Source organism: Humulus lupulus, chromosome 3 (assembly GCF_963169125.1).
Source record: "Humulus lupulus chromosome 3, drHumLupu1.1, whole genome shotgun sequence".
NCBI classification, from domain to species: domain Eukaryota; kingdom Viridiplantae; phylum Streptophyta; class Magnoliopsida; order Rosales; family Cannabaceae; genus Humulus; species Humulus lupulus.
Genome location: NC_084795.1, coordinates 78,364,705 through 78,387,168, shown reverse-complemented (window position 1 = coordinate 78,387,168; position 22,464 = coordinate 78,364,705). Strand labels below are relative to the sequence as shown.

Genomic DNA, 22,464 nt, shown 5'->3' with positions numbered 1-22,464 from the left:
TAACCGGAAGTATTTATAACACTTTTCAAAACGCTAACATAGCCCCTGTTATTAAAAGTGTAGATTTTTCGATAACAATTTTTAGATGATATGTTTAATGATATATTAAACTATTCAATAACACATATTAGTTGCTATTATATTAAATAATAACATTTTTTTAGAGTATTTTATTACAAACTTCTAGTTTATTCTTAAAATTTTGGATAACACTTTCCAACTGTTATAATTGATTATTTTATAGCATTTTTAGTTAATCATATTTTGTAAAGTATAACATTTTGTCACACTTATAGTATATATGCAAAACAACCATAAATATTATAAACGCTCCACATTATTTTAATTTTGTAGTCTACACATATAATAGATTTGTAATTGTCTTGTAAAACGTTATTTATGAGTTTTTTTTCTTTTGCAATTAAAAACTTTTACTGTATTTTGATAAAATAAATATCTTAATTGATCAAAAAATCTAATATTAAATTGACATGATGATACATGAGAATTATAACATTAACCAATTCAAATCCCTTACAATATTCAATTCAAACCATAGTTATCACCACTTCATAAAATTCTTAGTTGAAGTTTTGAAGTATACTCAAGACATAACAAACTACTAGTCCTCCACATGTTTACTTAAAAAGCGAACAAAACATAGTCAATTATTTGAAGATAATTCCGCCATCCAATCAATGATTCATTATGCTCTTGTTTTAGTTGTGAGTCTGTGACACCGGTTCGCTCAACTACATAAGAAATTAAATGATTAATACTCAAACTCATACTTAATAGTAAACTAAAAGAATACAAATAAAAGTACTAAAAAAATGCAAGACAAGAGGAAACTTATAAAATAAAACTCATTTAGTCAAAGAAAATATTCAGACATACTAAGAAAATGAAAACACTAATATTTAATACAATCTCAGGTAGTAATACAAACTCAATCACTCTCACTATCTTCTACTAATACTCCACAATATGTGACATCTCATTCCATGGCAAGAAAGCTTCATGATTTAAGGGCATAGATAAAGAAGCAAGCAGAGGGTGAAAAGAAACAAAGATGTAGATTCAAATTAGTGGTACAGTAAGTTTTCTCTTCTTTTTTTATTTTTATTTTTTATAATAACACATAAAATATAAAATGCACTTTAGAACAAATAATAGCAAAATTCTAAATAATAACTAAACAAATAAAGAGGGAAAATTACTGAACAACAACGCAAGCTTCAAAGAGAAACTAATTATCCTATTAGCACTTGAAATCTTCCCTTCTTTTTCTTTTGATTAAATTTTACTTGCTGCAACAAAATTCCTAAAAAGAAGTCCTTTATATATATAATTTATACAAACCATTATAAAGCTACAGAGACAACAAAATCCCTAGGAAAAACTAGAAACCATAGAGATAGAGGGACAACTTCAAGACAAACAAAACTAGGGGAAACATAAAACAAGGAAACATGGTGAAAACTACAAAAAAAAAAAAAATGATAAGTAACAGACCATAAACTTCCCATAACAACACCCCTATAAAACATAAGAGAGAATAAAGCTAACAACAAATAGATAACATCAGAGCAGAAACAGAATTAAGAAAACTTAAGAAAAAATAGGCTCCACAGAGAAGACAGGACAGAAATGGCAAAATAGACCAATGATAGTCACTAAGGAGGGACAAGTGACTAGCATGACAACCAAATAATAATCTCACTACACTTAATTCACAATAACTGCCCTTTAAAAGTTCGATGCATTTGCCTTTATATAATATGCAATGTCCTAATGGGAATTTATATTTGGAAAGACAACCAAAGATGAAAAGTTACTTTTTGATGCATAGTTGAGTTATCTAGACATGATTAAGGAATTTATAACAGGGCAAACAATAGTATGAAGTTCTTTTTCTGTCTTCTCCTACATGACATATATATTTATATGTATTGACACTTACACATGAAACACAAGAAACCAAGTTGAGCAATTTGAGATAAATAGTTGGGCCAAAAGGCAATGATTAATTAAGTATTTCAGGCAAAAAAGAGAAGTAATAAAATAGAATAACAAATTTAAGAAAAATGAAAATTTTAAATTCTCATTTCATTTATTTCACTATTGTGATAACATGGCTTAAACAGAATTTATCCTTAATCAATAATGGAAGTTTTAGTCGCTCGCTTCTACTTAATAAGAAAGAAAATACTATATTTAAAATATCATATGAAAAAAAACTTATAGAAAAGGATAAGGGGGGAGGATTTCACAACTTAATCACCATAATTTATTCGTTGCACATTAATGAATCAAATACTAACTTTATTTTATGGAAAAACAAAGCCATATTAATCAAATTCAAATATCAGATAGAACATTGCATAATAGAATAGTACCAATGCAAATGCACAAAGCATAGACAAATCATTCAGATATATAATTAGATGCCAATTGTCTTAGGCTCCTAGTCTTTGGGAGGTATCCCCTTTATAGATACCGTTTTAGCTTTAGAGTTGAAAAACTTAAATAAAAAAGAAATTTAGTAGTGCCATTTTTCAAAGGTTAAAAGCATCAACACATGTGATCAATAATTCTATTTACACAAAGTAATATTTTGAAAGGATAAAACAGAATCCATTTTAATTATTCTATAGTCAATTGAGTATATAAAAAAACAAAAATACTAATAATGTAGAAGAATACAAAATAGAAAACAAAACTAGTTGCAGAGCATAAAAGATACCAGTAATAATAGCATGAAACAAAGATCAAAATGCAGCTGCAGCACAAGCTGTAAACAAAAGCATGCCCTACAAGCAAACAAAATTAATAGAAAACATATGAAAATACTGAATACACCATAACAGATAGAAATACTCATCATTTAAACACTGCAAGATAAAAAATAGGGGATTTCCATTGATTAAGAATAGCTTAAGAATATAATAAGGTGATTGACATGAAAAACATTTTAAAAGAAGGGTACCAAAATAAAGATCAAAGGCAATAATCAAAAGATAAAGGAAATTGGTGAAAAAATCAATATTTTCATCTATTAACAAGAGCAGTTCTTATCTGGTTATTAGCTTTCTCAATAACAGCAACATCATATGGAATGACCTCACATATGGCACTTGCAACCATAAGCAGGAGCAACAACTATATCAAGATTAATTTACTAATACAATTAATATAAATTTATGAGGATAGGTTAATGTAGGAAAGAAAGGAGAATGATAATTACACTCACATTCTCACTAACTAAACAATAATAAGAAACAAGGATCGTAATATCAAATTCTTGGTCATCTTCAGTGTATTCCTACATTGTGTTGTAACAAATCTGCAAAAACATTTGGTCAAAAAAAGACTATGGAAACTTATAAAAGTAATAAGACAAAATCTCAGAGGAAATCAACAATATAAATACTTAGTTAGAACTATAAAAAAGCTATGTTCTTATAAAAACAATTTCTGCAATATCAATATATATATAGCATATACAGTGATCATCAAGAAACTTCATAATTAATTTGGTACAACAGATCGATCATTAGATGGGTACGTAGAAGAAAGACCTGGAAATAAAGAACATAAGGCACAATACAACAACAAAGGATAATAAAGATTATTAACTCTCACTTTCTCATAACTAACGAGATAGTTAGAAAGTACTTAATGATTTACAACACATCAGCCATCTCACTCTCTAACTGACTCACAAAGTCTAAGCAACAATTTATTATAGAAAAGAAAAACAAAATTGAAACAATTGAAGCTACGAGTTATTAGTCAATAAGCTCTAGAAACCATCAAAATGAAAAGGCAGAAGTATAGATCAATCAAGTATATATGATACAATATAATCAGGAAAAATAATAAAGTCAATGTAGAGCATATACAATACAATAAGAAAATATAGCATAAATAAATTGAAGATGAGTAAAATCCTAAAGCCTTCAGCCAATCCAAAATCCTAAAGCCTTCTTTCTTTTTTATCAAAAATATATGAGAGAAAACTTTATTTTTCTTTTTACTTTTAGTGCCCCCTTCTCCCTAAATTTGATGCATATTGTAATCTCAATCAAGCAATCAGCGAGAAATGACCTTCACTTCAAATAATTTTAAGAAATGAAGATACCTGAAATCAATTCCAAGGTCTTATTTTTCAAGTTACAGTTTTGTAACAAATTAAGGCGTCTCAGGCAAACAAGATCTTGGATATTTTTAACACCTGCATCAGTTATTCCTCCACCACATATTTCAAGGGATTGCAGCTTCTTGAAGCATGTTTAGTATGGAAACATATTGGAACAACAAAATTTAGCAGATCATAATAATATGGCCAAGCTAAAAAACATCAAATTGAAGTAGTTTGCATAAAGGGTGAAATTCTAATTTATTAGTGGATCACCGTCATCAAATTTGGAGAGCACCTACGAACCTACTTAATGGAACCAGAGTTGCACTCAAACATGAATCACTAGCAGAGACCATAAATATGAGTGTTTTTCCTATCTACTCATTAGACCTATGAAAAATAATATGATAAGCTAAGCTGGAGTTATTCTTCGCTAGCTGCTCCCTATAGACCTTAAACCAATAGACTGTTGTTGCTAGAAACATAGTGAGATCCTAGCATAGGACTTTTAAATTAAGAAATGAACACTGTACTCCTTATAGTTGGATTACAGTCAAGTTTGAAATTCACAATCTGCAAGGAACATGAATTGAAAAGCTTCAAATAAGCGGGGAGTAACTAACGTGCATAAAAAATTCAAGTACGAACATATAATATGTAAAAATGAATGTAAAGTACATAATTTCTCATGCATGTTATGGCAATCGAAAGTAATTGACACAAAGCCAGAACCATGATTATAATGCACTGATTAAATAAAAAGGGGTCATGACTACAATTCATTAACATACATCATAAATAATTCATTCCAGAATCTGTGATATGAGCTCCAAAAAGATCCAGGTGTGGCAATTCAGTAAGATCTGCATTCACAATTGACTGACATTATTATTAACATCAGAGGCCCTTCTTACATGAGCACGGGGAATAAGCTCAATATTTGAAATTAAAGGATAAGAATGAATAAACGAGTAAATTAGGAGACTCAAAGTTTGGCCTAATTTTAATAAGTACAGAGAAACACTAGTCAGAAATTGAGTGTAGAGACACTAAACTTGCATTAAAACACTTACTCGTGAGATTTTCAAGTCCTTCGTCAGTAATTTGGCATGCATCCAAGTTAAGTGATTTAAGAGATGTCAATTTAGACAACTTTTTCAAACCACCATTAGTTACTAATGTGAATGACAGATTCATATTCTCCAGATTAGTCAAACCTAAAGAGTAAGCAAGTAATATAAAAATTAGCAGATGCCTTTGAACCATATATTCCCGACACACGGGGCCCAATTATCATAGCAACAAAATAAACATCAACTAAAGTAACAAACTCTCTCATATAATTTCAATTACAAATAGAGCTTTTGTTCAACATGGGGTCCAATTATCATAGCAACATAATAAACATCAACTAAAGTAACAAACTCTAATATAAAATCTAAAATGGAATACAAAGTACGTAGATTATACACAAGACAAAATATATTATATTTCTCAAACCAAAATACCAATAGAGATCTGTAACTTACAGAGAAGAAAAATCAGAAACAACACCCAAGAATGGCGGCAACTTGAACAATGGATGGCGGTGGCTTGGAAATCAAACAGCGATAGTCTGGGTATGAGGCATTTGGGTTCATGAACGGTGATGAAGGTGTTTGGATTCAAGCTCAGAGATGAGATGTTTAGGTTCATGAATAGAGATGGAGCCATCTGGGTTCAAGCTCACAGAACAGGCTTCGGGTTTCAAGAACAGAGATGAATGACGTTTGAGCTCAGCTATTCAGACAGAACAAGATGAAGGGGAATGGGTTGGAAGCTCAAAGATGAAGGGTCTCAGCCTAAGGGAGAGAGGGAAGAGATTGAGAGAGATAAGGGATTCAAACTGTGAGAATGAGAGAATATAGAAAACCCTTCTTCATTTTTTATTTTGCTTTTTTATTTGTTAAGTGAAATTTCATTTGCCGCCTATTAGTTTTAATTTGGCACCTATATCTTTTGTGTTTATTTATCAGTGTATTTTTATTTGCATATATTAATATCACTTCTAAAATGATGTAAAATTTTGCTGTAATATTTGGTCAAAAATGTTGTAGTGAATCTAACCATAAATAAACCTTAACAACCCATTTGTCTTCTAGGTTTTTCAATACCAATCATATATATTCAATAGCTCTAATGAAAATAGAGAATTGATGCTCATATACATAAACATGTACATATATTTTTATATATACACATATATTAGATCGATTACAAAACTAGATCAATTCAAGCTTAAACTCAAGTATAATCAATTCGAACAAGGATCTAACATAAATGTAGAAGACAGTTAGGCTAAGAACATGTCAAAGGAGTGCAAGAAAAAAAATTGAAACATGTCTAGTGTTTCTTAAGCCAATGTATACTACTATCTATATTGTCACTATCCAACAAAAATTAATGATCATAGTTCATACAAGTAAATACATATCAAAACCAGAATCAATATTAAGAAGCACATCATCTAGTCATGCATTGAGAATTACCTTGAATATTTTCCTGACCAAATACATTTGTGAAATTAATACAATACAATTTCCAAATGTATAATAAATTTACAATAATAAACTTAGGCAATAAAATATAAAACAACAAAAATACTTTCAAAAGTACAAAAGCTACAAGAGAAGGATGTATAATCACAATAGCTTCAAATATATACAATCTCACATAAAACCTTAAGCACATAAAAAAACCAAATTTGACATAACTTAAATCAAGATCAAATAATAGAGCTCCATAATATATACACGAATGTAAAAAATTGCTTATACCTATAGGCAAAGAGGAAGCAACATTTGCCAAGTCCATCTTCACACCGTTTAGAGCCCCAAGCATATGTATCCTAGCAATTAGTCTCATTAGTCCTACAAAAGTAAAGTAGTAAAAGCTCTGTTAATATTTAAATGAATCAATGGCAAACAAATAAAAAGGTACACAAATATTACTATAAAGAAGACACTGAGTTGTGGCACAGAACATTAAATGGAAAAATTATTTAAATGAACTCAATCTATTTTCAAATCGAGAACTATTATACTGTAACTACATAATGGAAGGAGTTCAAATCTTTTTTATCTTATTTTCATCGACTAGCCCTATATCCCTAGATCCTCTCAAACATCGAATCAATGAAAAATTATAGATACAAAATCCTTCAACTCCCAATCTCAAAATTAAAAACCTCGTAACAATAGTAAAATAAATAAAAGAATAAACAATTTCCAATAATAACCCTAAGATCAACATTTCTCAACTTTAATATTTCAACATTCAAAACATGGATATAGAACCCATATAATCAACATTATAAGCAGTCAAATTCGCTAAAAAGGCATGATCTTAAGATAATCAATATAAAACAGACCAGAAATTTCGCCAATTTCACAGAAATGATTCCAGCCCTAAGATATTTCATCTTCTACAAGATAAAAATATAAACAAGAAAAATGAAGAAAAAAATGGAAATAACACAGTTTATGCAAATCTAGCATTGAATCCAGAAATACTAGTCATAGATCTTAAGCTTTAGAAATAAGTACTTGCAACTACATTAATGTTAAGTCAGTTGTCTCCACCATCTCTACAATTTACAGAATATAAAAACAAGAAGTGAGACAGATTTTTGATGATGAAAATACATTTCTGCAAACAAATGAGGCTATTAATTGGGGATTTCAAAGCCTGCTAGGGCTTTGCTAATGTCCAACCCCAAAAAAATTATAAATCAAATATAGAACATATATATCTTACAAATAGCGGTGGGAAGGGCTTTGCCGAGAAGAGAGAAGGACTGGGGAAAGAAAGTGACAACTGAGAGAGGGGTCGAGGAGAGAGAGTGGTGAGATAGAGTCATGGTAGAGACAAAGGGAAAGGAAGAGAGAAAGGGGAACTGAAGAGGCTGAAGGGTGGAGAGGGGAAAGTAATTTTAATAAGGGTATCGTACCTTAAAAAAGATGTAAGCAGAGGAGAATACGAGTCGTGGTAAGTTGAAGAACTTGAGATAGTCGCGTGACGTACAGCCTGTGATACCGCCGTTGTGTGCTCCGAAAGCTCGTACCGACGACGTGAGGCAAAGATAGATAAGACGAGATGAGAGTGAGAGAGGGTAAGTGTGTGTGAGAGAGTGAATGGAGGAGAATAAGCTTTGCAACAGAGTGTAAGAAAGAGAGGTAGAGAGGCGGCAATGGAGGCTGAGAGAAATTGTTTGGGTATCTTAGGTTCAGGGATTAAATTTTGGCTGAGAGAAATTAGACCCAAAAAATTTTCATTTGGCGCCTAGTTATATTTCATATGGCGCCAAAAAAAAATTTCCGTGTTTTTTTAATCATCTATTAATAACACTTTTAAATATGTGTCATTTTTTACTACAATACTTACTAAAAATTGTTGTAGTGTGATGTGAATAGACATCTTAGTAAAGGTGTTGTAGATAATAGAGATTGTATATGACAAGACCGATTAGAATTAATTATCTTTATAAAGTTTTCGTTTGACATAAATATTTAATTCTTATCATAATAGATGATCACTTGTAGATTAGTCTAAATCCTGAGCATTCATGAACTCCTATTTGTGTTTATTGGATCTTTTGATTCACTCGTTAAGGTTTCTTAGGATAATGAGGCTAATGAATTTTGCTTTGGAGATTCAATATCATGAATGGCTGGGAACATGATTTACAATAATGGAATCCATACTTTCCTAACAGATTGAATATTGGTTCCCTTAAGGGTTAATTCTAGAATTGAATAGTTATTGATCTCAAATCTATAATTTGACTATAGATTAATTATTCGATAGTGAGTTAAGGGTACTTAAGAATCAAGAGGTAATTAGAAGGTTAAAATGGTATTCTTGACTATCTCTAATTAACGAACCAAGAAATGGAGGACAAAACTACATTTATTGATTATATCAATGGAATACAAGAGAAAACTCAGTAAATATAATTCTATAAATACTTAGAGTACAATTCCATATTTATAGTAGAGTAATCATGGAATTAATAAATATGATTATAATATTAAAGAGTTTTATTAATAATCTAGTTTATTGGAGCTTCGTATTATAGGTCTATGGTCCCCAGATCACCTCTGTCCTACATTGTCAAGGGTAAGGAAGTCAAAAGAAAGATTTATCGAGAGAAGGACTTAATTGCAAAAGAACTAATTTTCCAGGGCAAGGAAATAATTGATTAATTATGAATTAATTAATTATTTAACTATATAGTTTTTATTTTGAAAAACTATAGGTTAAAATTAATATTAATCATGTTTGGATTAATATGAAAGAGAGAATAATAATTATCTTATTTATAATAAGATATTTATTTAAAACTGATATTTTAAGATAAAATTAGTTTTGAATTAACTGATATTTATTTTGAGATAAATATACTGTCTTAAGTATTGATTAAACAAACAAATGAGAAAATTAGGGATAACCCTAATTGTGTCAGGCGACACACTCACTGTACATTGAATGTGTGGCGTCACATAGGGATAGTAGATATCCCTAGGATTTGAATTTCAAAATTATATGTTTAATCAGTTATTTACATATTATTTTTAAATATGATTTAAAATTAAATAATTAAATAGGTTATAACTGATTAGTTTTATTTTAATAAAATAAAGATTAATTAATTAAGTTAATTTTCTTTATAAAACTGAAAGAGCAATACTTTTAGGAATAAGTTGTTTTAAACAATTAAAAAGTCTAGACTGTCAGACTTTCTCTTGAAAAAAGAAAGCGATAGTTTTTTCTAAACCTGAAAAACTATTCAATACATTTTCTCTCAATCAAACCTCTCTAGATCTTATGTGCTAAGTACATCTAGAGAGTTCTAAATCAATCTTTTGAATTTTACGTGCTCACACATGTCCTTGTGTGTTTGAGGATTGGTCTGGAAGATCAAGGTGTGAGCTTTCAGAATTTGGATAGGAAGATCGTTAATTTATAAAAAATAGATTTGTGGATTCTTGATAGGCTTCAAGCGGTAATCTTTAATCTATTAGTATGTGATTTAATATATCTATATATGTATAATCCTTCCTGGTATTAATAAATTTATAAAAAGACCCATTCCGCTGCGTAACTCTGATTTACACTTTTAATACCAACAATTGGTACCAGAGCAGTCTACATATATATTAAATGTTGTGTGGGTTTCTTACATTTGTTATATGTATGTTGATATGTATATTGAATGGATGTATATATTTTTTGAATGTATGGTTGAATGATGGATTGTTAATTATATGGTGATATTGGGTTAGGAATTTGAATTTCTAGATGTTATGTAAGCCATAAAGGACATAGGATTATTGTAAATTTTATTTTTGAAATTAAGATCTGAAAATTCTGTACACAAGAGAAAAGAAGGACCCAAGCCACCAGCCACCAAGCCATGCCTGAGCCCTAGCCGCAGGCACTAGGCAAGTCCGTGCTCCCTACGACTCTTGCACACCTGCGCCAGACGCCCTGTACACTAGCTCCCAGGCGCACGGCCAACACCTGTGCTTCCTTGGCCCCCTGCACACCACCTACATGCCGAGCCCCTGCCACCCACACCTCCCTACATGCTCAACCCCTTGCCTACTCGCACGCGCGCAAGGTCCCGAGCAATGCCTTTGTGGCTGAGGCATGTCAAGCCCTTGGCTCCCCTTGTGTCCCCGGCCCTAGTAAGCCTAAAGCTAGATCCTATTTTTGTGTGAATTATCTTTTATTTAATTAATTTTTAAATTATTTGAATTTAAAAGTTTAATTATCTTATTTTATTTTTATTAGAAAAATAAAATATCTTTTAGTTGGTTAAGATTTTATCTTAAGTTTAAATAATTATTTGAATTTGGTGAGAACGAGCAAGGGAGCACAAAAAAGATATGTCCAAGAATTAAAGACCAAGGACAACTCTCCTCATATTCCATAACAGCGGACACCTAAACAATAGAGGATAGACAAGCAAACGATAATCTTCACTGAGGAGAATACTATTCATGTTTAATTCCATCATAACAATAAGTTGGTGATCATTTGGAGCTATTATGAGTGGTTAAATACACGGTGAAATTGGTTAGGCACGAAGAGGTGCAAAAACCTTAACGATTTAACAAAAGTCAACATGTGAGAGTTGACTTTCGGTATAGGCATTTATAAATCATCTTTTTGGGTCCAAATTGTTTCTTTGGAGTATATGAGAATGCCTAAAAATTTTGGGAGCATTTGGGGATGTTTTGAGACAAGTTTTGGAGTGATAACTCTACAAAATAGAGTTATTTTACCACTTTTTATGTGCTAATTGTTGCCTAATTCTTGAGTTTTTAATTGATTTATTAAGTTTTTAAGTAATTTTGAATTTATTAGGTTTATTTTTATTTTATATATTTTTGTGTGTTTTTATAGTTATTTTGTTGTAAAATATTGTAGCTAATTATTTAAATTATTGTTGTTTAGTTTGGGGTAAAAAAAAAGTGTGTTTTATTGAAACTAAATGTTAAATTAAATTGAGTTTTAATTAATATTTTCAATGAATTAATTTGATTTATTTTATAATTGAAAATATTTTATCATCACTTAATTTATATTTATTTTATAGGAATTATGTGGATTTTTTTAGCTCTTGAAAGCAAGAATAATGATGAAAAAAATGGTGTTTTTGAGAAGAACAAGCTTCAGCCCAGCCATTTGGGCCTCTTCCCTGCGTCCAGCCCATGTCTCAGCCGTTGGGCCTGCCATTTGAAGCCCAGGCCCATGCCAGAAGCAATCCCCAAACTCTCCAAAGCTGCTGATCATTTTTCTCCAGCCAACCACCAATCCACGTTGCCTCCAACAGCTGCCAACCGAAGCACTTATCAGCCACCACCAAATGCTTCCCTTCCTAGCAGGCAATTCGGCCCAACGCAGTACCCAGCGGCCCAGCCACAAGCTTCCACGCCCAACAAGCCTCCAGCACGCCTCCTGCCACTCAGCTCCTCCCTGCCACCTTTGTGCATTTTTGAGCCCAACAACTTGTTACTTTGTCCCCTTTTGTCCAAAAATACCAATTTTTACCCAAACTTTTCTACTCATTTTACCCCAAAACATCATTATTACACCCTATAATTTATCCTTATTTGTCATATTATAATTAATTAAATTAATTTAATCAATTTAATTAATTTAAATTGTTTATTTTAATCTTCATTTTTGACTATAAATAAGGGATTTGGGGTCCATTTTGAGGGGAGGTTACTCTACACAAAGTTTCTACACATTCAAAACCTCTCAACTCTCTTCATCTTCTTCTTCTTTTTATTTTTTTCTATGTATTTTTAGAGGAAAAATTTGGGGGTTTTTCCTCCAAATTTTCCTATTTATGTTTGTAATTTTTAGTTTGTATTTGCTATTCTAGTTATGTGTTTCTAATCTTTTTAAGATTATTAAGGTGATGATGAAACATTATGTAACTAGATAATATTTATTTTGTATGTTGATTTCCCATTTTGTGCAATAAAGTTTATGGATTTTCTTCTTCAAATATTTTCTTTCATCTTAAATATCATGTATTTTGGATTGTTAGCACATATTTACACTTTGTTCTTCATTAGTGCATAAACATAATATTCTTTGTGTAAGATGTGTCATTAAATTGTACACATCCATGCTTAGAACAAAAATATTATGTTTTGCCTTATAAATAATGTTCATTGATTTATTTGTTATTTCATTAGATTGATTTACACTAAATGCTTTGAAATTATAATTTTGAAAAGTGAAGAAAAATCTTATTTTTTTAGAAGTAATTTGTGCTTAAAATTATACATCTATTTAGAAAATGATAGTGTGATTTATCTTAACTATCACTAAAACTTGGGAATCAATGTACTTATAAATATTATTGAACTTATATTTTGTGGATTCTAATCCTTAACAATCTTATTTTACCATCTTGATTTCTAATATTAATTTATGTTATATATATTGTCTTTAATTTCTTTATTATTTATTTTATTTAATTTTTATTATACAAAAATCTAATCAATCTTTGGAACTAGGTTAGAAGTTATTAATTTTGATTTAAAATAGTTTTATTTTCGATTTTAGACAACTCCTTTGGGTTCGACCTCGTGCTTACACGAACACTATTCTATAAATACGATTCGTGCGCTTGCGAGTTATAAATATTTAAAACATACCCGTTTTGGGTCCATCATGGAGCGTCAAGTCAGTGGGATCGGCGATGCATCACCTCTGCGAGGCGAGGAGTCGCTCAGTCTTGAAACAGTAGACCAAGTGATGTGTTTTTGGCTCCAAAATTCAAATTAAAATGTTCTAATCTCATTGGTTGAGTCTAATGAGGTTCCTATACTATTTAAAGGGTTCATGTGATGCCCCACGTCACTATGGATACTTTATGGAATGACAGCTGGCCCTACAAACCAACACGAGTCTTTCCAACGTGCTTTGTCCTCATTCACATGCTTCCTAGGAAAACTTCCCAGGAGGTCACCCATCCCTAGATTACCCCAGGTCAAGCACGCTAAACTTTGGAGTTCTCAAGTGATGGGCTACCGAAAAGAAGATGCATCTTGTTGATATAGGTAGTACCCATCAATCCATTTAAGCCATCTTCAACTGTGTAGTCCCATACTTACACAGTCTTAGAATCATCACACTTGACCTTTCCTAGGCGGTGTGGGATTGCACAGCTTACCCGGTCTTTCCCCTTACGAATCACGGGATTTTTACTGTCACAATCACCCTCCTTACGGGCACGGCGTCCCCGTTGGCCACACTTCCGGCTGGGTTAAGGCTCTGATACCATTTGTCACGAGATTCTGACTGTCACAATCACCCCTCTTACGGGCCCGACGTCCCCGTCGGCCACACTTCCGGCTGGGTCAAGGCTCTGATACCATTTGTGACGCCCCACGTCACTATGGCTACTTTCTAGAATGACGACTGGCCCTACAAACCAACACGAGTCTTTCCAACGTGCTTTGTCCTCACTCGCACGCTTCCTAGGAAAACTTCCAAGGTGGTCACCCATCCCTAGATTACCCCAGGTCAAGCACGTTTAACTTTGGAGTTCTCAAGTGATGGGCTACCGAAAAGAAGATGCATCTTGTTGATATAGGTAGTACCCATCAATCCATTTAAGCCCTCTTCAACTGTGTAGTCCCATACCTACACAGTCTTAGAATCATCACACTTGACCTTCCCCAGGCGGTGTGGGATTGCACAGCTTACCCGGTCTTTCCCCTTACGGATCACGGGATTCTGACTGTCACAGTTCATTTGAGTAAATTGGTGACTTGATCACTCATCTCTCTCTCTTTAAAAGAACTCTATTTCTCTCCCTATATAGCTTTCAAGATTACTAGTTTTCTCTAAGATCTTCATCAAGAAAGCTTGAATCGTATGAAGACCCAAGGTTTGTGAATCCCAATCTCATTCCATTGTTATAACTTCAAGCAATTCCAAGAAGAAGGCTAGGAATAAAGATTTTTGGAAAACAAATCTTCATTTGTACCAAGCCTTGTATCATTTATGATTCACGTAAAATCATAGACTTGGGATTTTATATTTGAAGGTTGTTCTTCAAGAAAGGTCCATTCTATACTTACTTACTTTTATTTATGTACTTTGTGATTATCTTCCATTAGAGTTAGACTACTTGTAATTATTGCTTTGAGTTGTAATACAAAGCCAAGGTTATTAGTCTTAGCCCCCAACAGGAGCTGCTTACCAATCATTGGTAAACAAAATGTTCGCTAACTAGATCGGGCATAACATGGAGGTATATGTTGATGACATGATGATTAAGTCGAAAATGACCAATAACCATAAAGCTGATTTGGAGGAATGTTTCACCGTGCTAAGAGCATTTCACATGAAATTGAATCCTCAAAAAGGCACATTCGGCATCTCGTCAGGAAAACTCCTTGGCTTTATTGTAAACTTGAGAGGCATAAAGGCAAACCTAGACAAAATCAATGCTCTACTTGATATGCCATCTCCAAAAACTCATATAGACGTACAAAGGCCAACTAGAAGGGTTGCGGCGCTAAATCAATTTGTGTCAAAATCCACAATAAATGCTTTCCATTCTACAACCTATTAAGAGGGAGTAAGAAGTTCGAATGGAGTGCTGAATGCGCACAAGCATTCCAAGCATTGAAACTCCACATAGCCGAGCCAATGATTTTATCAAAACCCATGAATGGGGAGGTTTTATATTTATATTTGGCTGTGACGGAGCATGCGATTAGCGCAACCGTAGTTCGGGAAGAAGATCGAGCTTAGAAGTCAGTCTATTACACCAACAAGTGACTCTTGAGAGCAGAAGCTCGATACCCGTTGATGGAAAAGCTCGTGTATAGCTTGGTATTGGCCTCGAGGAAACTTTGACCTTTTTTCCAATCCCATACCATTCACATCTTAACTAATCAACTTTTAAGGTAGGGTTTGAAAAAGCATGAGACATTAGGACAACTTTTGAAGTGAGCAGTAGAACTCGCTCAGTTCAAAATTATTAATAAACCTCAGACTGACATCAAAGGGTAGGCCCTAGCTGAATTTGTGGTTGATTGGATCGATTTCCAAGAAGAGTCAATCAGGGAATCGATACAATAACTTTGAAAATTGTTCATAGATGGATGCCCAAACAAACATGGATCTGGAACCAGAATAATATTAATCACCCCGAAGGGACACCATTTTCATTCAGCATTGAGATTCAATTTTAGCGCCTCGAAAAAAAAAGCTGAGTACGAAGCATTATTAGCTAGAATAAGGATAGATAGGGAGCTGAAAGCAAAAACCATCCAATGTTTTAATAATTCTCAACTCATGGTGAACAAGATGTTGGCAGAGTATCAAGCTCGCAGAGTAAAAATGGTTGCTTATTAGCTAAAGTGAAGAAAGAATTGGTTGAATTTGAATTTTACTCACTGGAGCAAGTCCCCTGGGAACAAGACACTTATGCATATACTTTAGCTCATCTTGCAACAACCAAGGAATCAAACACATTGAACGTAGTTCCAGTAGAATCCTTGGAAAACTGAGTGTTGAAAAGGAAGAATCACAAGAAGTTGAAGTGATCCACGTAGAACCAACCTGGATGACCCTGATCATTGAAAATCTCACCTCGGGAAACTTAGCAGTGAACCAGAAAGATTCTCGGAAGTTATTGTATTAGATCCCGTGATGCATACTGTTTGATGGAGCACTATATATGAGGGGTCATTTTATCCATTTACTTAGTTGTGGCTCCTCCAATGAATCTTAGTTTGTACTAAAAGAGGTCCATGAGGGATTATATGGAGATCATACTGAGGGGCAAAGTATGGCCATGAAAATACTTTGGTAGGGGTGTTTTTGGCCAACAATGAACAAGGATTCAATCTTGTATGTCCAAAAGTGTAATAAGTGCCATCGCTTTTCAACAATAGCCCGGGCTACGTCAGTCGAGCAAACCATGCTCTCTTCACCCTGGCTTTTTGCTATATGGGGAATAGATTTAATCAGATGTATAATCAATCTCAACATTTACCCACTTGGTTAATTATAATCCTCTCTTCATAGCTCAAACAATATTGGTGCATAAAATAAAATATCTTTCGATTTGAACATTGTTAGGAATGGTGCCCTTTAAAGCTTATGTATTGTACAATATTTTTTATGACATAAATAATTGAGATGAATTTTTGCATATATTGATTGTTTATTATTATTATTATTATTATTTGAACAATATTATATGAATATCAGAAAATTCTCAAATTCATTATTGTGACTACAATCTTGTATTGGTACGAGATGATTAAGATTGTAGGGAACAAATTCAAATAGTTCATAGTAAAACAAAGTAATATGAAATCTTTGGATTAAATACAATTATTATGGTTCACTAGTATTATGGATACATGTGATCTAGATCTGGATTACTGATGTAGTAGGACATCTTAGTGGAGGAACTTTGTATAATGTTATTATAGTTAAATATCATTTTTTTTATAAGTATTAATTAAACATATCAATAAGATAATCATATAAAAATTGATCTCAATCCTTAAGTTGCTATGAACTCTTGTTTATATCATTTGAGTCATTTGATTCACTCATTATGGTTTGTCAAAATGAGCAGTCTGAAAACTTTTATTTTGGGAACTCATTGGTGTAAGTGGCTGGGGACATAGTATCCAGACATAGAATCTATACCTTTATGATATGAATTGAATAATGGTTCGTTTAAGAATTAACTTTGGAACTGAAAGCTTATTGAGCTTAAATTCATAAATCAATTTATGAATTAGCCTTCACTAGTAAAGTTAATGATATTTAAGGAAACAAGAAATAATTAAAGAGGTAAAACAATGATCCCTACTTTAATTATGAACCATTAATAGAGAATTGAATTGTATGTAATTATTAAATCGATGGATGTTTTTTTTTATTCAAATGTATTATGTAAATAAATGTCTACAACTACAAGAGTATAGTTTCATATTTTTAGTGGAATAATATTGAGATTAATAAATTAAGATTATTGTATTAAAAAAATTTAATTAATAATCTATGTTTATTGGACCTTGAAACTATAGGCTCATAGGTCCTGAGGTGGCTCTATCAATAGTAAAAGGACATATTTGGAAAAAATTTGTTCTTCAGTACAAATATGTAAGAGATTAATTAATTATTAATTTTTGAAATGAACTAATTAATTATTTATATTTTATAATTTTTGAAATTATTAAATAATAAATAATAATTAATTTTGAATTAATTATGTTTTCTTTATTTAAAGTATAAAAAATAAATCTCATAATTCCAATTGGTTTAGAAATTAGTTATCGGTTTTAATATATTTTATCAAAGCATGACATGTGTCACACGCCAATCAATTGTGGCTGGCGTGTAATATAATCAACTAAGTATTGCATCAAAGAAAATCATAAAGCCCAAAATAATATATGTTATACATTTTATGTGTGATGTATGTTCTTGTCGTTTAATTTTTCAAATTCTTATGTTGATGGATGAAGTCCTTTTACATATATCTATACTAGTAACAGAAACATAGATAATTAGAATATTCCTTATTTCCATTCTTAAGAATAAGTTTAGTTTACTTTGTTTTTTTTAATCGATTAACTTTTTTTTCTTTCACGGTTAGAGTAGTATATCTTTTGTAGTTTCACTTTATATGGATATATAAACTTTTTTTATTATTGTATTAGATACAAATAATGTATGTTTTGATAGTTTTATTTATAGAATTTATTAATTATTTTTATTAAATTGTATTATTGTCATATAAATTTAAATAAATAAATAATATTATATATAAAAAAATGACATAAATATATTAAAAATAAGGAAACTAAAACATTGTTTATAGTTTTTTTTAAATAAAAATATATATAACATGATAACATTTTTAAATATAAATGATAATTTTTTTAATAAAAATTAAGATTATCTATTATATTATTATTATTATTATTATTATTATTATTATTATGATATTTTATAATATTTAAATTTATATTAATATAAGTATTAAATATTATTATAATAATAATATTTTATAATATTTGAATTCATATTAATATAACTAGTAAAAAATTAGGATTAAATATTATTATCATAATAATATTTTATAACATTTAAATTTATATTAATATAATTATTAAATATCTAATCTTGTATTATATATTATTATAATAATGATTTTTTTATAACATTTGAGTTTGAATTTATGTTAAAATAATTATTAGATATGTAGTCTTATATTAAATATTATTATAAGAATATTTGCGGCAAAAGTACTCAAGTTATATAAAATATTGCACTTAAGTATCCAAGTTATTTTTTTTTACAGTAAAAGTACCTAAATTCAACTTATACTTGTACACACGTACCCGCCGTTACCATCAAATAACAAAGTTAACAATGAACACTAACAGTGCAAGTAAAAGTTGAACTTTAGTACTTTTGGCTTAAAAAAAATAACTTGGGTACTTAATTGCAACATTTTGTATTACTTAGGTACTTTAGTCGCAAATATTATTTTCTAATTAACTTTTATTATAAACTTATAAATTTAAAATCTCAAATGAAATAACAAACCATTAAAATCAAAAGAAAGATGCCAAAAATATTTTTATTTATTCAAAACAAAGATAAATTTTAATTTTATTTATAAAAATTGATTCATTTTTACCAATTTTTAACATATTGATTTTTATTCTTAAATATTAATTTAATACAATTAAAATAAAAAAAAAAGATATTTTTATCATATCTTCTAAAATACAAAATAAAAAATTTCATATATGTTTTTTTAATGATTTGTTATTCTATTTGAGATTATGAATCTATAAATAAAAAATGATATGTGCGGCTAAAGTACCCAAGTTGTTTGAATTTTCACTTAAGTGCCCAATTGTTTTTTTTTTTGCGACAAAAGTACTCAAATTTAACTTTAACTTGCACCGTTAGTACCTGCTGTTAACTTTGCCATTAGATGGTAACGACGAGTACTAATAGTGAAAGTAAAAGTTGAACTTAGGTACTTTTGCTGTCAAAAAATAACTTGGGTACTTAAGTACAACATTCTATATAACTTGGGTACTTTCGCCACAAATATATTTTATTATAATAATAATAATAATTTATATTATTTGAATTTATAATGATATAATTAATAAATATCTATTTTTAATTAGTTTCAAAAGTATATTCTGTTAAACTTAACAAAAAAATAAATCATTAAAATCAAGAATTTATGTTATTTACACACTTTTTATATAAAGAGATATATGCTTTTTTCTTGTTATGTTAAAAAAGGGTTTTAGCACCATTGCCCCCTAAGTTAATTGTGATTTGTCAATTTGGTCCTTAAGAATTATTTTTTGGCATTTTGCCCCTATGTTTGTTAAACCTTGGCAATTTACTCCAATCACTTAACTGTCGTTTGAATTTGGATGAAAAATTCTGAATTGACTAATTAACATTGGTAAAATATTCTTTTCATTGACCAATTTTCTTCGATGTCTTGTATGACCCATTGTCATTACCATTTGATATGTAATGGATGTAGGGAGGCTTTGTTGCCACCATTTTCGTTTCAGATTTTAATATAAATCATTTTCGGATAAAAAATATATATGTTTATATATCATCTAAATAACTTACTTACATAATAATATATAAATATATATATATATGATCATTGTGATATAAATTTTAAATAAATAAACAATATTATATATAAAAGAATGACATAAACATATTAAATAAGAAATTAAACAAAAATATTGTTTATGATTTTTTAAAATGTATGTTATCTCTAAAAAATACGAGAATGACGTGGCGAATGAGAATGTGACATCCGACATCACAAATCAAGGAAAAGCGACAAAGTATTGAGAAAAAACCGACGGACAAAAAAGATAGGTCCAGGGTCTAGGGAAGTCGACCAAGCCTAAAACCCCTAGGGGTGGTTGGCCTGACCCTTACCCCTAGGGGTGGTCGGCCTAAGCAGGCCCAAGGGCCTAGGAGTAGTCGGTCTGACCCCCTACCTCGGGGGTGGTCGATCCCAGCATGCACAAGGACCCCTAGGGGTGGTTGACCTAACCCTCAAGGACCCCTAGGGGTGGTCGCCCTGACCTCAACCCCTAGAGTGGTCGGCCTAAGCAGGCCCAAAAGCCACCTGGGTGGTCGGCCTAAACCCCCAAGTACACTTCACTGAGAAATAATCACTCTCGTTCAAACAGAGATCAACAGGCCTAACCTCTAGAGGGTCAACAGGTCCAGCACCCAGAAGGTCACAGGTCCAACACCCAAGCTTTGGTCGTCGGGCCTAGCACCTAAGTCTCATATACCAACAGAGACTTAACATTTCCCCAGAAGTTTCAATCATGCATTATCTACCACAATCTAAAGAAACAACGAGAAGACCCACAATCTCATGATCATGGGAAGGTGGACACGTCTCTCCATTGCATGATAATCGTGTACCAAACCACGATCCCAGTACTACTGGTCATGTAACAGCCCCTGTATACTATAAATAAAGGACTCAGGACTTCATTTAGAAGACTTTTGGGACTCTTTGCTGAGTCACTTTTTCTGGAATTTCGGAGATCTAAAGAACATTTGGGGAGAAATTCTGGGCAAGTGAGAACAAGTGAATATTTTGGTTCAACAGTGTAATTGTCGAGTGATTCAATACTAAAATCCAAGTGGAGTAGGTTATTTCTGTTCATCAGAACAGGACTGAACCACTATAAAATTTCTGTGTGTTTATTTAAGATATCGTACGCTGTCATTTATTTTATTTATTTCGTTCAAAATGTGTCGTATATTGCACATATGACCTTTGGCCAATTTCACATGTCAACAATATATATAATATGATACTATTTTATTTTTTTTTAATAAAAATTAAGATTATGTATTATATATTATTATGATATTTAAATTTATATTAGTATAATTAGTAAAAAATTAGGACTATATATGCTCCATTGCACTTTTATAAAAGTTGATGCATAAAATAATGTTTTATTAATGCTCATTTGATATTTATTGAAAATATACAAAAAGTAAAAATTATCTTTTATATTTTATTATTAATAGTTAGAGATAATAATAAAAATGACTTAAAAGTAAATAAAAAAGTGTAGCATTTATGGTGACGAAAAATATGTATTATGTTATATTGTATGCTAAATTTGACACAACTTTTGACATACTATTGGAGCAACTTTTTTTGTAAAGTAAGCTATATTTTAACAATATGTCACAAATTCGGTACTCCATTAGAGATGCTATTACATATTAAATGTCACTGACAATGGACCATACAAGACTATGATGAATATGAGTCAATGAAAATACTATTTTACCTTGTTAATTAGTCAACTGAGAATTTCCATCCAAATTTAAATGATAGGTAAGTGATTGGAGTGAATTGCTAGGGTTTCACAAACATAGGGGGAAAATTGCCAAAAAATAATTCATAAGCACCACATTGAAAAATCACAGTTAACTTAGGGGGAAATGGTGCTAAAAACCCTAAAAAGAATAGTTTTTTTTTTTTTTCTTTTTTAAAGTTAACTTTATTTTTATGAATATATAAGGACAAAAAAGGTAAATGATAATTAAATATTTTGTCTTGAAAAAAAAAGAGAAATTGGCCATAAAAATTCATAATTTTTTCACTTTGTAGCACTTAAATATTGAAGTCTTATTTTTCGCGGTAAAAATTTCTTCCGTCAACATTT

General features: G+C 31.0%; 1 protein-coding gene across 1 annotated transcript; it reads right to left on the bottom strand.

Annotated features, from left to right (window-relative positions):
- Window positions 1-4,936: 4,936 nt before the first annotated feature.
- LOC133824445 (uncharacterized) lies at window positions 4,937-7,048 on the bottom strand. The gene is made up of 3 exons (XM_062257329.1): window positions 6,961-7,048; window positions 5,218-5,361; window positions 4,937-5,007 (listed from the first exon to the last, which is right to left on the bottom strand). Exons 1-3 carry the CDS (start codon window positions 7,046-7,048, stop codon window positions 4,937-4,939), a joined length of 303 nt encoding a protein of 100 aa, XP_062113313.1.
- Window positions 7,049-22,464: the final 15,416 nt, after the last annotated feature.

Bases quoted from the DNA above. Each gene is read 5' to 3' on its own strand.
- LOC133824445 (XM_062257329.1), bottom strand. From the start codon at position 7,048: ATGAGACTAATTGCTAGGATACATATGCTTGGGGCTCTAAACGGTGTG. The intron at 5,362-6,960 runs GTATAAGCAATT...CTTACTCTTTAG, and splicing joins TGCTTCCTCTTTGCCTATAG to GTTTGACTAATCTGGAGAAT. The intron at 5,008-5,217 runs GTAAGTGTTTTA...TTGTGAATGCAG, and splicing joins AGGACTTGAAAATCTCACGA to ATCTTACTGAATTGCCACAC.